The sequence below is a fragment of the Sinocyclocheilus anshuiensis genome, unplaced genomic scaffold, assembly GCF_001515605.1.
Source record: "Sinocyclocheilus anshuiensis isolate Anshui unplaced genomic scaffold, SAMN03320099.WGS_v1.1 scaffold205, whole genome shotgun sequence".
Lineage (NCBI taxonomy): Eukaryota > Metazoa > Chordata > Actinopteri > Cypriniformes > Cyprinidae > Sinocyclocheilus > Sinocyclocheilus anshuiensis.
This window is the reverse complement of record NW_015536497.1, coordinates 1,731,409-1,746,110: the sequence shown is the minus strand read 5'-3', so window position 1 is coordinate 1,746,110 and position 14,702 is coordinate 1,731,409. Positions and strand designations below refer to the sequence as shown.

Here is a 14,702-nt window from a genome sequence, read left to right as displayed (position 1 = left end):
AAGAATACACACTTATGGAAACTTACTAATGAAAATGAAAAAGATAGTGGTCATTCTTGAATGACTTGCAAGTAATTAAAAAGTATCAGCAACAACAATAGATGCTAGTTTGTTTTAAGAAATAAATGTTAAATTGGCTTGCCATACGGCATATTAGTTTATTGACAGAGACTGTGTTCATAATTCACGTGCGTTTATTATAGATAAACAGTCCTTTGAGTCCATTACGTAATGTTAGTGTCTTTGTTATCAGATATTAATCAATTTGTGTCATTTTAGTGCTGCAGGAAATCTGCGCTCCCATAACCGTTCTGAGGTCAGCCACAAAGGCAGTTATTAGCGAATTTAAAAGCGCCCCCTTCACAGAGCGTCCGATTAGTGATCAGGCTCCGGCACGCTTGAGCGCGCAGGTCCAAATGTGCGCGCAGAGTGTGTTCGTGCAGTGACAGACAGTTTTATGTAAGCCGCGCAACACAGAGCCACGATGTCCGACGCTGCTGCTCCAGCAGACAACAACGGGGAGCCTGGATTAAACGGTATGTACAGCCGGAGCACCTTGCTGTGTTGTTCTGACATCTATCAAATCTGTTCGAGAAGCCTTTGGCTTATCTGTATTGGTGTTTTTTTGATACTTTTAATTATTTCACTTAATGTAAACTTTTTAGTTCCAGTCAACATTTCTGTGCCATAGGGAGGGCGGGGTTTGCGGCAATACAATTGCGTCATGTTTATTGACAAGCTTTCTGTCCAATGTCTGTTGAGATTGTGTTTGGAGGCGGGTCTTAAAAAGTGATTGACTATAACCTAAACCAATAGTGTGATTGTACGTTTTCAGTAGGCTGGCCGAAGCCGATGTCAACAAGGATGCTTGAAATACCATTTTAATTCGTTTAATATATATGTAACACATACCTTCGTTTCTCCGGTGTGTTTGTGAGATGTGGCTCAAAGAAAAAGTGTTTTGTTCATATTTGTTTGACATGTAACGCATGACGTGGCAGCAAATAAGGTCTTTGTGTGAACTGCGAGGTTGCAAACAAACTGGTCTATTCATTGGCTTCTGACCACGTAGATTTAACTTGTTAATTAGTATTTAATTCACGAAAAACCGTATAAAACGAAAATGAAATCCAAAAAGTAAACGCCGAAAAAGTAGCCATCTACAGTAGAGCCAGACCATAAACAAAGAGTTCATTATTATCATACAGTATGTGTGGATTTGCTAAAAACATCATTTGTCAGCCTACTATTTAAAATCCATATCAGTTCATTCGTCATTAAATATACAATTTTTGGTTAGAACATGAGTGGGAATTCCTAAAGATGCGCTAAAGTTACAGGAGACTAATAAATCATGTTGAAATTCCTGACAGCGAAGTCTCGATATCTAAATATTAAGACCACTAATTTTGGGCAGTGTACTTAAACTGGCATACAGTGTGAACAACCAATATTAATGTACTGCTGAGTGAGCTACGTGCGCGCTGTGACCAAAGCTAGCTAAGCGTCACTACTAGTCCTCACAGCCGTGACCCTGGTTCAGGACGCCAGTTCATAAATTCTACTATGATAAAGGCTTGAGTCATGAATATTAATTAGTAGTGAGCCAGTAAGCCTTGCTGATTGGCTGAAAGGCAGACGCTGGAGGCTAACGTTAGTCAGCTGACCAGTTACCTAATGGCAAAGGCTCGCGTAATGACTATAAATTAGGCTACGTGACCTAACGGTGCAGGGAAGTTCAAAGCAGTGTCAGTAGAACTTAATTCATATTCATGAGCGAAGCTTTCCCCATAGTAGTATTCGTAGTTCTATTTCTAGCCGCAGCGAATGTGGTCCGGACTGTGTCTACGTGTGGAAAGTGTCAGAAAGAAAGCCAGGAAGTAGAATTGGGAGTGAGTTTAGGGCAGTGAGAGAAGTAGCAGCAGTTTGCTTCATTCAAAGTAGGCAACTGTCATGAGGAAGGGTGGTGGAAAATGCATGGAGATCCGTTGGCAGAAAATTTGGTTTGCTTATCAGATGTTCCTATCTTTCATTTCATATATGCAGAGGGTGCTTGCTTTGACATCTTAAAGGCTTAACAGCAAAATAAATCGAATTAATTATTATTTCGCCTTATGTATAATTCTAAAAGTAAAAGAGGATGGACAATGGTAAAGAAAGGCTCTCTCTCTCTCTTAAAGTATGTTTAAAAAATGACAAACGCATACAACAAAATTAATCAAACTTAAAAGTAATAAAATTAAAATGAAAACAGAATATATATATATATATATATATTTATTATTATTATTTTTTATTTTTATTTATTTTTTTTTTAATATTGACAAAAATTATAATAGTATATCAGTAATACTAAAATAACACTTATTCCTAGCTGCACAATGGCTTTTCACACTGCACATAACCCTGGTTTAAGACCATTTTATTACCTCAATTAATTCTGTGGCCAGTTTTTCATTCACTAGATGTTGAAACTGTATCATCAGCACCACAGCCCAATTATCTCATAAAACTCTTGGTTTCCCAAAGATGAGGCAGACTTCCTTGGCCAGATCTCAGTGCAGTGATGTGATGGCCGCAGTTTTCTCAGTCACTAGTGCTGAAAACTAGTGAATTGAAGAGACTGCCTAGGGAAAGTGAAATTACATCTTAATGTTGACCAGATTCTTTTAGTGTAACAGATAGGCAACTGTGGGCTCAGCTTACAGTGTTTGTTTGACAATTTGGATGCGTCTGGCTGTGTACTAGACATGATGACTGCTAGCTGGAGGACGTGTGAAGAGACTTTGCCCACAGCCACAGCCAGAATCTCTCAAAACCAGTCAAGAACATGTCCGGTCATATTTCTTCCATAAAATCAAAAGAACGGATGGACGAACAGAACGAACACATGCATTTTTAGTGGCGAACTGGTTTTAAACTGGTTTTTCTTAAACGCTGTTGATAATCTTCTGTATTTGTTTAGTAATTAACAGTTTAAGCATAAATGATGGCTTTTAAATATAATGTTAATTAGCTACAATTACTTTTCTATTCAGATATATATATAAAAAGCAATGATGCTTTAGTGTTTCATAAATAAGCCTCTGTAATACAATCATCTAATCTTTGATCTCTATATATTTCCTGATGACAGCCAAAGTAATGTTCCACTGTTGGCCAGAATGTTCAGCTTGCCCGCTGCCATAGTAACACTGTTTGTGTCAGTGGATCGAGACAAAGGTCAGTCGTCTCTAGCACAGCTGAATTCACATGTTTCGCACTCAGGATGGGACAGAGATGTGCATGCTCATCCATACTGATGGGAAGATCGAGTAGAGTCAAAGCAGGACCCATGTCACATGATCTATGTTTGCTCAACCCAAGGAAGTCATGTGGACCTTCTTTGTCTTCCTCTTTTTGTTTTCCTGGGAGTGGCTCGCGAGGCATTCGGTTTATACTTGGCTCATCCTGGTTGGTCAGCAGCGTGCGCTGGTTAAGCCGGTGGTAAACAGAGGACTGACTGTGCATTAGCACAGACGTTTCTGATGAGACAGCACAGCAGATGTGGGTGAAAGGGGAACATGGAAAGCTTAAACGTGCTCGTCCCTGACTCATGGATGAAAGGAGTCTGTGTGTTTGTGTTGATCAGGCCATGTGCTCAAGGAGTGTGTCCCTGCTCAGACTCACGTAGAGCACGTGGCGGTCAGGTCAGGTGTGACTCATATATCAGTGAGCTTAATGAGTCTGAGAGGGAGGCATGTACTGCCCTTTCACCACACAGTAAATAGAAGTTAAGCCAGACCACTAATGGTTTACAGGGAAATCCCACTGTCTGTCACCATCTGCCTTGGTTCATACAGTGGTGGATACAGTGGATGCAATATCATTTCCAGGTCACATTTAACTCCAAAATCAGATATTTTGATTTTATGACTATTCAGATTGATTTGCATTGCAGTATTTATTATTTTATTTTATTTTCCCTGTCAGATTGTCTTTACCATAATCCATAAACAAACCTGACATTTAGCTTTTGTAATTGATATCAATGTTGATTTTTTTTAATTATTGTTTTATGTATATTATTATTTTTGTATTACATTTAAAAATTCACATTCAAATGTATGTCAATAATTTTGTCTTGAGTTTTTATATAGAAGTCCAAGCTTTGACCAGGGTTACATTTATTGGATCAAAAATACAGTAATAAACAGTAATAGTGTGAAATATTATTTCCATTTAAAATAACTCGTTTCTATTTGAATATATTTTAAAATGTAACTTATTCCTGTGATGCAAAGTTGAATTTTCAGCATCATTACTTCAGTCTTCAGTGTCACATGATCCTTCGGAAATCATTCAGATAGGCAGATTTGCTGCTTAATAAACATTTCTTAAAATTATCAATGTTGAAAATGTTCCATTTTTGTGGAAACTGTGGTATGCCTTTTTCAGGATGCTTTGATGAATAGAAAGTTTAAAAGAAAAGCATTTATTTTAAATAGAAATCTTTTGTCACCTACATGACTTTTCAGAGTTTGATTATAATTTTAGTAGCAAATATTGAAATGATCTGCAGTATAAACACTATGACCTCTTTCTAAGCTGATAAAAAAAACAAAAAGCTTTTATTTAAAAATGACAAACAATAGGCCAATCCCACATCTTCTTGCTTTTGATGTTTGTCCTGCGTCAGATGGGCGTCTTTGATCATTGCATCATGACTTTATTCTTTTTATTCATTGTCTTTTACTGTGAGCACCATACAATAAATTCAATACACTGTAAATAATATATTGTTACTTTTCTGCATTACAGTAATGAAAATTAGTGGGGGGATTTTTCTTTGAGTAAAGTATGATTTCTAAATTCAAGACAAAATATTAGGTTCTGTGTGATTTGGTAAACTAAATAAAATTAAAATTAAAAATAATAAAATAATGAATTGTTATAAGCTTTATTTAAATGTTATAAGCTTTAATATATATATATATATGCTTTATTGTTGTTGTGATTGTGTTGTTATGATTTTGTTTAGGGTCATGGGTAGAGCTGGAGATGAACAGAAATGCCGCATCTCTCTCTTCCTCCAGCCCCTCAGTGCAGCCCCCTCTAGCCCAGGTAGTAGAGGAGGATGTTGGGATTGTGGGCGGGCTTGAACACGTTCCCTCGTCATCTTCCATCCACAATGGAGACATGGAAAAAATCCTGCTAGATGCCCAGCATGAATCCAGCCGCAGTAACTCCTCATGCGACAGGTAGACACCATATTTATGTCACATTATGTCTTATTAATGCCACAAAATTAAAATTCTCTCATTATGCACTCACCCTAACAAATCAAACCTAACACAAGCCAAGTTTGAATTTTAGCAAGCATGAATGAGAACTGAGTGGTATTGAGAAAACATACAACATGGAACAACACGAGACAGAATTTAAATTTTTAGGTGAGCTATCCCTTTAAGCTGTTGTTTACATAGTCCACATGTATGCATATCATCTGAAAATGTCACACGAGTTCACAGCTTGAGTTTAATGACCTCATAGATAAAGAGCAGTGCTATAAACATCCATACCAAATTACACATGGTCACACTGACCTGATGCTGATAGGAAACGGCCATAATAACCCTTTCTCACTTAAACTCAGTGAGTCATATGATTCTGGATGTTTACTGTAGGAATACAGTGTTTCTCTCTCATATGGATACAGACTAATGCTCTCTCAAACACTGCAGAGTTCACACAAAAATGAAAACTATGTCATTCCAAACCTGTATGACTTTCTTTGTACTATGAAACACAAAAAGAGATGTTTTGCAGAATGTCTAAGCTGCTTTTTTCCATACAATGAAAGCGATCATTTATGTTGCCCTAAAAGGACAAAATTGCTGCAAATTTTCATAAAATCGTCTGTTGAAGACGATTTCATGCGAAAAGCTTTGTGTGTGAGGAACAATGAAATTTAAGTCATTCTAATGACAATTCTTAAAGCAGCACTATGTAACTTTTTCTGTTCAAAATTTGCAAAATGTATATAATGAGCGAGTACATCATGAATTCATCTTCCAAACCGCGTTTTTGTCTTATTCCGAATCACTACGGTACACTTATAATAAGTACTTATATTTGGACTATTGTAGCCTGGTCGGGTCGTCACCGCTGCGGAGTAACACATACCTGCATGAATCGCCATAGACATAAACTTAGAGAAGTAGCTCTGGTTGGAATGTTCTTCCACGGGATGTGTGCAGTTCTGTTTATTAACCGCTAGAGTGCCAAAAGTTACATAGTGCTGCTTTAAGGGATAGTTCAGCCAAAAATGAAAATTACCCCATGATTTACTCACCCTCAAGCCATCCTAGATGTATATGACTTTCTTCTTTCAGACTAATACAATCTGAGTTATATTTAAAAATGTCCTGGCTTTTCAGCTTTATAATGGCAGTGAATGGGTGGTAATATTCAATAGTCCAATAGAAGTCCAATAAACTGCGTCCATCCATCATAAAAAGTGCCCCACACAGCTCCGGGGGTTAATAAAGACCTTCTGAAGCGAATCGATGCGTTTGTATAAGAAAAATATCAATTTTTAAAACTTTATAAACCATAAAACCGTCTCTAGCTTCCGCTGTCGTAAGTGCGTTCACGAGAGAGTGGCGTTCCAGTAGGACATAGGCGTAGCGCAAGCTCCAGTGAGAAGTGACGAACGCAGATAAACATAACTGCTCTCTCCCACAGCCCTCCTCGACCTCATAGTCCTCAGGATGAAGGCCAGATAATTTTCGACGTGGACATGAGGAGGGACAGTCAGGTACTTCCTCTTGAGAACGTTGTGGATTATCTAATTTATGGAACGAACTCTGGCTTCTCTTCATTACCTCTCTGAGCTTGTATTTGGGTGTGTGTCTGTGTCCACTCAGGAGGAAGTCATGGAGAAGATCAGAGATGATGACATCTTAATGAAGGATTCAGACTGGGTGGCAGACTGGTCAAGTAGACCAGAGAATATTCCGCCTAAGTAAGCACCAGTGAGGACTTGCATACAATGTTATTTAGTGTCTTTCAGATACTATTATAGTTTTTATTCATATTTCATTTTTATGCCCATTTTCATTTTAATTATACTGTTTTTGTAAGTTTTGTACATTTTTTTTTAAATAAATTTTTATTTCAGTTTAAGATTTAGTACATCCAGTTAACTAAATTAAAATGAGAAATGTTATCTTGACAACTAGCTTGCTAGTTTTTGTTTGTGTTAGTGTTAATTTCGTTAACGAAGACTGACAAAAAAAGTCTGTTGACGAGCTTTTTTCCCATGACTAAGACAAGACAATAATAAGGTCCATAAACGATAAGTAAGACTATATCAACATGCAATTTTGTTGACGAAATAAGATGAATGTATACTAATGTGTATTCAAAAAGATAAAAACTTTACCAAAAACCTATTTTTATTTTCGTCAAAAAAGGAGACAAAATGTTATTGCGGAGTGCTCTACACGCCTCTACTTCGCGAGCTCTCATGAGTGCGGTTGCCAGATATCAAGAGTTCTAATCCCCGAATCAGAGCTTCGCTGTTACATTAGCTATGTTTCCATCCAAAGATGTGAATGTGCAAAACTGGAATATCGCATAAAATATTTGCGAATAAAGCACAGAACAAAATAGTCACTTCCTGATAAACTGGCACTAAATATCTCTAAGAAAACTAGGAGAAGCCACTGAATATAATAATTTTCATATGTAATAAATTACTTGCACCTCAGAGAGAGCAGACGTAACACAATAAATGCGGTTATTGCTTTTAGTGGATGCCTGCTGTTTGGGAACGCAGTCATGTAAGACAGTAATTATACAGAAATACTTTGACAGACTTTCCTCAGGCATTTCAGAATGACCAAATCAACATAGAGATGCTGTGAATGAGATCGGTCCGCTGGTTAGTCAATTTATCCCATCTCATAGCGCAAAGTCACACGACTTTTTCAATGCGCATGGTGGAATTTATTCGGTAAATGTGTTTCCATTGTAGTTTATGCGCATTTTTTCTTATCGGATAAAAAGTTTATCCTACTCAGTTGTGCGCATAAGTTTTTTATGAGCATTTTTAGAATTTATGCGCATCTTGGCGTTTCCATCCAGCAGTTTTTTATGCACATCCAAAATGCGCTATTGATACCTCATTGCGTAAGCGCTGCCGCTGATGATCTGAAAAACAAACAAGCTCGAGTTTAGCGATCTAAATGAAAGCGTCATTCAGCCAGTCTGTGTTCTGTCATGAAATCTCGACTGTATTGTTTGCGATTGTGATCGCTGAAAAAAATGCACTTACTCGACCGCTGTTGTTTTAATATAGAAATAGTCTATTGCCATTTGGAATTACTAGGAATGTCACTGTTATATTATTTTTCGTTTGTTTTAGCTGTTTTCATAGTGTAGACAGAGAGATTGCATAAGTCTTATAATAGCAAAACGCCTATAATAAATCAGTACACTAGATGACGTAAAATACACCATGTATGTGTCCACATTCTATTGATTTGTGCTTACTGGTGAAAGTGCAATACCTGAAATGCAAAAGTTAATTTTTCAAATGACAACAACCATTACGATTATAATTTTGAGAAACATTTTTTTTTTATCAGTTTAATCATTATACAGAATGACGAAAATGTGACTAAGATTTCATTGACTAAAACTAGACTAAAATGTTGAGACTTTTAGTCGACTACAACTTGACTAAAACTAAATAGTATACGGTTGACTAAATATGATAAAAACTAACAAGGACATTTTAACACGGGACTAAGACTAAAATGAAAATAGCTGACAAAATTAACACTAGTTTGTGCGTTTGTTTTTTACAGTTAACGTTTTTTAACTGCAATAACCCTGTTGCATACAGATATTTCCACAGGCCATGATCAAGCAAAGAGATTTTTCAAGCATCAGTCAAAAGCTAGTGAGCTAATTAATGTTTGTCTAAATAGACAGCATCTTGACACAAAAATGTGATTTTATATGCTAATAGCACTGTGTTAATAGCTGATTCAGACATTAGCATGTTGCTAAGCTAACACTTCAAAACACTAATGAGCACTCTGTCAAGGTCACTTGTGTGCAGCAAATGAATAGCACTAACCGTCATCGGTTCATGTCAGCATTAGCATGTCGCTAGGCTAACACTTGAAAACACTAATGAGCACCAAAACACAGTAGCAGACACAAATGCTGAGTGAAATTATATATTTATTATGCATTTTAGTCATTTTTTCTAAATGTATACTTTATCATGATAGGACAGTATGTTGACAGGAAATGAAGTGGGAGAGGAGAGGTGCCCTAACAATAATGTAGATGGGGAGCTCACTAGGTTTTGTGACACACCTATAGTGTTTTGAGTTAGTTTGTTTTTCTGGCTGGAGTCAAAGTCTGCAGGCAGTGTGATGCTGTTGTGATGACGGGTGGATTTATCTTTCTGACAGGGAGTTTCATTTCCGGCACCCACGGCGTTCAGTGACTCTCAGCATGAGGAAGACAGGAGCCATGAAGAAAGGAGGCATCTTCTCTGCTGAGTTCCTCAAAGTGTTCATCCCGTCACTGCTTCTGTCCCACATCCTGGTCCTGGGTCTCGGGTAGATACACCTTAAAACACAAACACATTTCACACATATGTAGTTTATTTTGCCTTCAAGAGCACCTAGGAAATTCGTACATCTGAGTCTGGCATTCGTTATTACGACATGTCACACATTCAAAGCAAAAGCATAACATGGAAGCAAAACACAAAAAATTATATTGATATAATAGTGAAATAACTACATCTAAAAATTTATATATGAAAAATATTTACCTCTATCATTTATACATCTTTTCAAAACTACATTTTTTGGGTACATGAAGCAAATAACTTTACACTTGTTGTCTGTAAGTTGTTCCATATATCAAATTTTTAAAATCTTTGAAATACATGTAAAAATTATTATAATTCATTACAGAATTGCTTTCTGCTCACTGACCTTTATATATATATATATATATATATATATGTGTGTGTGTGTAATATATATTACAGATATATTATATTATCTGTATGTATTTTGAGTTTCCATAGTCACATACGAATTAGTTTGGTCTTTCTTGTGCTCGAAACTCATAAATAAGATTTTTCTAACTCCATTTGAAGGGCACATTACTTTCTAACAAAAAACGTACAATATCTAGACAGTATACCATGAAATTTTGTCAAATCTCACAACTAGTTTTTCGGAACTGCTTTGAAAACGCAACTCTGCTTCCAACTGAATCAATAAACAACCTAAGCACCCTGACTTCTGGATGTTGCACAAAGCTAGCAGATTGAAGCGTTCAGATTTTGAAAGTTACATTTTTTGTTTGTGATAAGTATCAGACTGTCTGTGAGCTGTTTATAGGCTCGCCTAACAGCTAGTTGGCGGTCACCTGTTTGCACACGAAAGGTGCGGTCACATTTTTTTAAATTTTGGGTGGTAAAATGCATCCATTATTTATTGTCAATAATGTAGCGATGTATGAAGCACCACTTACACAGAAGTCACTTTCAAAGCAAGCGGTTTCTGCTAGTTTAACGTGGCAAACTCAAAACCGTTGTGAAGTCTGCTCTAGGAAATTTTTTACAATTTCGAATGGCTTGGATTCCTGTTTGCAGAAACTTCGCAGAACCACAATAAATGTGACCGCACCTTAACAGCGTTCATATTACACCACCAAGACAATTCACACACCTGATTACTATATAGCTTAACAACCGTGTAATATTCCACATATGAAGTGTTTGACTTTTTCATTTCTAAAACAGGGTCTACATTGGGAAAAGACTGACAACTCCCCCTGCAAGCTCCATTTGAACACCGATCTGATCAAGTGCCTCAGGCAAGACCCAGGTGGATTAGGGAGAAGGTTGCAGTTTGTACAAAGAAGCCCCTGCTGCCCCTTTCTGCTCCTTTTAGTCTTTTCAGCCACCTTTTCTTCCCTTTTTTAGTAGTTCCTTTATTTAGTCTTTCCAGGTTGAGAAGCATAAGTGATAAACTTCTCCTCATGTCAGGCCCTTTTTTTTCTCGTTTATCATTTTCTGTATCTCTTTTCCAGTTCGGAATGTTCTAACACCCCCTCTAAGTTCATTTTGGAAGTATGTGGGGCATTGCATGAAACCAAATGTGCACACACTAGCTCCGAACTAGCTAGATTCAGCTAGGAGGCAAAAAAAACATCCCGTTTTGGTCCAATCACATGACCCAACTGTGGCCACTCACAGGTGATAAAGAATCCCCATTTTTCACCCTCAAAATGGGATCAACCAAAATATATTGACTTATGAAGTTATATAAGCATGCCTGAGTGCAAGCTAAGATTTTATTTATTACTACAAATGCTACCAATTTAGTTCTTTTATTGACTTCAAGGGCGGAACGCCAGGATGATGGACTTGGAAGTGTTTCTGGAATGATAGGGCTCTCCGTAGACCCCAAACTCTTCTGGTAAAGACAGAAAATTAATAGCTGAGGCATAATATATGTTTATGACTTTATCACATGCAATTTTATACCAACTTTTTCAAAATCTTTTACACAACCCTGACAGAGGCAATACCTGTTACACTTAATTGTCTCATGCATATATTCATTTTTTTTTTAAATACTTCATCTCATAAACATAGATAAAAACCAGTCTGATGGGGCTGATGGATCCCTGTATGAAAAAAAGTCATTTTATCTGTCCTTGTTTCTCTGTGTTTGTTGTGTCGTTTTGTTAGTTTTCTTCACATACATATCAGTACCTAGTGATTTCTTACTAGGCTTCTACAACATAGCCTACTTTGCAGTGCCACACAGTTTACCATTAGCATTCAGAGCTGAAAGGATCTTGCCGACAACAGCTTTAGTGTTTTGCCATGCTGTCATGGCTGTGTCAGACTTTCTGGAATTTTGTTAAACACTTTCATACTTCTCAGTCTCTTGCTGATTTATAGCATTTCCATGCTGTTAGCTTGAGGACATCAGTGCAAGAGAAACCTTTCTTCAATTTATAGGAGTAACTCATCAAAAAAATAAAAATAATATTCTGTCATTATTTACTCAACTTCATGTTGTTCCAAACTTGTTTTTCTTTTATCTGTAGAACACAAAAGAAGATGCTTTAAACAATGTCTGTGCTGCTCTTTTCTGCACTATGAAAGTTAATGGAGATAAACTGGAAAAGGGCAGCTTGGATTTCTTTAAAATATCTCCATATACAAAAGGTTGATTAATGATGGCAGAATTGTAATTCTTGTGTGAGCTACAATCCAGTCACACTTACAGTCATAGTCACGCACATTTAGTGAACACTAACACTCCAGCACCACAGGTGACTGTGTTATCCTGGACATGAACATCCCAGTGCTCATCGTTGGGAGCAGGATTTGTGTATTTAACACTAAAGTGAATTATCATTAAGTCTAGTAGTGTTTTGCCTCTTTTTAAAGTGTATTTTGGATGTGTGAACATGTTTCCATTGGTCTTCATTGTCTACCTGAGGATCTACTTCTCCTCGAACACAGCTGCCAAAACCAACTGAGAGCTCAACTCTTATGAACTTTGTGCCTCGTTTCCTTAATCATGTTTGATACGGCATCCTGTTATCATTTCCTGTCGTCATGTTTGCGTTTTTGTGCCACAAGCTTGTTCTTTTTGTTGTTTTGCATCTTCTTGGTGAGCATGACTTTTGGAAGGTTTCTCATATGCTTTGTTTGTTTTTTAAGTCTAACAATCTAGGTAAACTAGAAGAGAAGGTGCATGATAATTAGGAAGGTTTTAGTTCTTTTATTTGTATTGGCGGTTGGAAAGAAGTAGGTAAACCTCCTTTGTGGAGATACTTTCTTCAGACTGCAATGCGATGATAAAATAAATTGTAATTTTATTGATTTGACAGACCTTTTTTTTTCTCCCCTGTTGGACAAAGTTTTAAAATTAAAAATTAAAAGAACAATCTGCATTTTTTTTTGTTTTGTTTAGAAATAATGCTTTTTATGTGTGTGTGTTTAATTTCATTTTGCATAATATTGCACCACACATACATAGTATTTCCATCACTTCATTTTCAAAATCATGTAACAAAAACTTTTTTTTTCTTGTTCAAAAGGAAATGTTTTTTCACAAAAGTTCTCTCTATTATCATCTATGGTTTAATAGTGGTATTGCATGTTACTTGAGGAGTTATTTTTATTTATTTATATAACTGTAGTTCTTACTCTTTGCTCTTCTGCATGGTTTAAGGTGCATTAGCAAAGCTCCAGCAAAATTTCTCAAGCAAAGTCGTCCACTGTCCATAATTTAGCTATGTGTGAGGCACCGCTTAAGGCCCGTTCACACCAAGAACTATGCCTATAACGATAACTATATTAGCATCCACTCCAACAGACAATAACATTCTGTTTATTATTAAGCACACACTTATAAAACATCCTATATAACATATGTCACTTTAAATGCTCAAGCTCTTTAAATTCGAGTGGATTCTGATCGGCTGTCTCTTTTTATCATTCATCAGCTGGAAAAGAATAGTTTTGAAAGTGATTCCAACAATATTGTTCCTCTGTGTCATTATCGTTATAGCTGTGGTGTGGACTCTTGCTATTCTTCTGAATTTACGATTTTTAAAACTATATTATTACAGTTATCGCTCTTGGTGTGAACCATTAATCAGAGGTCACTTCCAAACTAAGCTTTATCCCAGCTAACAATTTTTGGTTCTCAGAACATTCTGGGAATGTTAGTTTTTGGTTCCCAGAACATTCCCTGTTGGTTAGCCAGGAAAGTTTTCTTAACATAAATAGAATTTTCTTTCCCTTTAGGTTAGGGGAAAGTTCCCAGAACATTCTCGGTAGGTTCCGGGAATGTTCCCCTAACCTAACGGGAACGTTCTATTTACGTTAAGAAAACTTTCCTTGCTAACCAACAGGGAACGTTCCCAGAACGTTCTCCAAACCTCTTTACTACGATATACCCTGCTGTACGTCAGTAATCATCCAGCTCTCCCGTGTCCAGTAGAGTGAAGCGGCATGGAAGACGGACAGATGGACGTCAGTAATCAGTACTACAAACCATGTTTTGTTTTAAACTATTGTTTAAAGCATTAGTTCACTTCCAGAATAAAAAAATCCTGATAATTTACTCACCATGTCATCCAAGATGTTTATGTCTTTCTGTCTTCGGTCGCAAGGACATTAAGGTTTCTGAGGAAAACATTCCAGGATTTTTCTCCATATAATGGACTTCAATGGTGGCCAACGGGTTGAACGTCCAATTTGCAGTTTAATGTAGATTCAAAGGGCTCTACACGATCCCAGCCGAGGAATAAGGTCTTATCTAGCAAAACAATAGGTAATTTTCAAAAAACAAATTTAAAACTTTTTTTATATATTTTTATATAAATTATATACTTTTTAACCACAAATGCATGAGCTCCGCGATGCACATCCGCAAATTCACGCATTAAAGGTGCAATAGGTGATTGTCTTCAGAAACATTTTTTTGTTATGCTGGTTGAAAGTCTCTTCACATCCTGATAGCAAGCATTAAGTTAAGTGGTCTAAATGTATTTATTTGTATTTATATATTCTGTGGAAGGCATAGGACCAAGAAATGTTCATCCAATCAAAGCGCTCGGTCCGAGCGTTTTAATTGGCTTTCCTACCT

The 14,702-nt window shown here is 36.8% G+C and overlaps 1 protein-coding gene across 1 annotated transcript; it reads left to right on the top strand.

The window, feature by feature from the left end:
* The first annotated feature begins 349 nt into the window (after positions 1-349).
* Positions 350-12,727, top strand: LOC107687791 (BCL2/adenovirus E1B 19 kDa protein-interacting protein 3-like). Its single transcript, XM_016485253.1, has 6 exons — positions 350-536; positions 5,021-5,240; positions 6,727-6,799; positions 6,909-7,006; positions 9,474-9,623; positions 10,826-12,727. The coding sequence occupies exons 1-6, from the start codon at positions 485-487 to the stop codon at positions 10,872-10,874; spliced, it is 642 nt and encodes a 213-aa protein (XP_016340739.1). The 5' UTR covers positions 350-484; the 3' UTR covers positions 10,875-12,727.
* Positions 12,728-14,702: the final 1,975 nt, after the last annotated feature.

What these genes read in the sequence shown, in the direction of transcription:
- LOC107687791 (XM_016485253.1), top strand. Translation starts at nt 485, where the DNA reads ATGTCCGACGCTGCTGCTCCAGCAGACAACAACGGGGAGCCTGGATTA. An exon ending in CGGGGAGCCTGGATTAAACG is followed by an intron (nt 537 to 5,020) that starts GTATGTACAGCC and finishes GATTTTGTTTAG; the next exon opens with GGTCATGGGTAGAGCTGGAG. An exon ending in CCAGAGAATATTCCGCCTAA is followed by an intron (nt 7,007 to 9,473) that starts GTAAGCACCAGT and finishes TCTTTCTGACAG; the next exon opens with GGAGTTTCATTTCCGGCACC.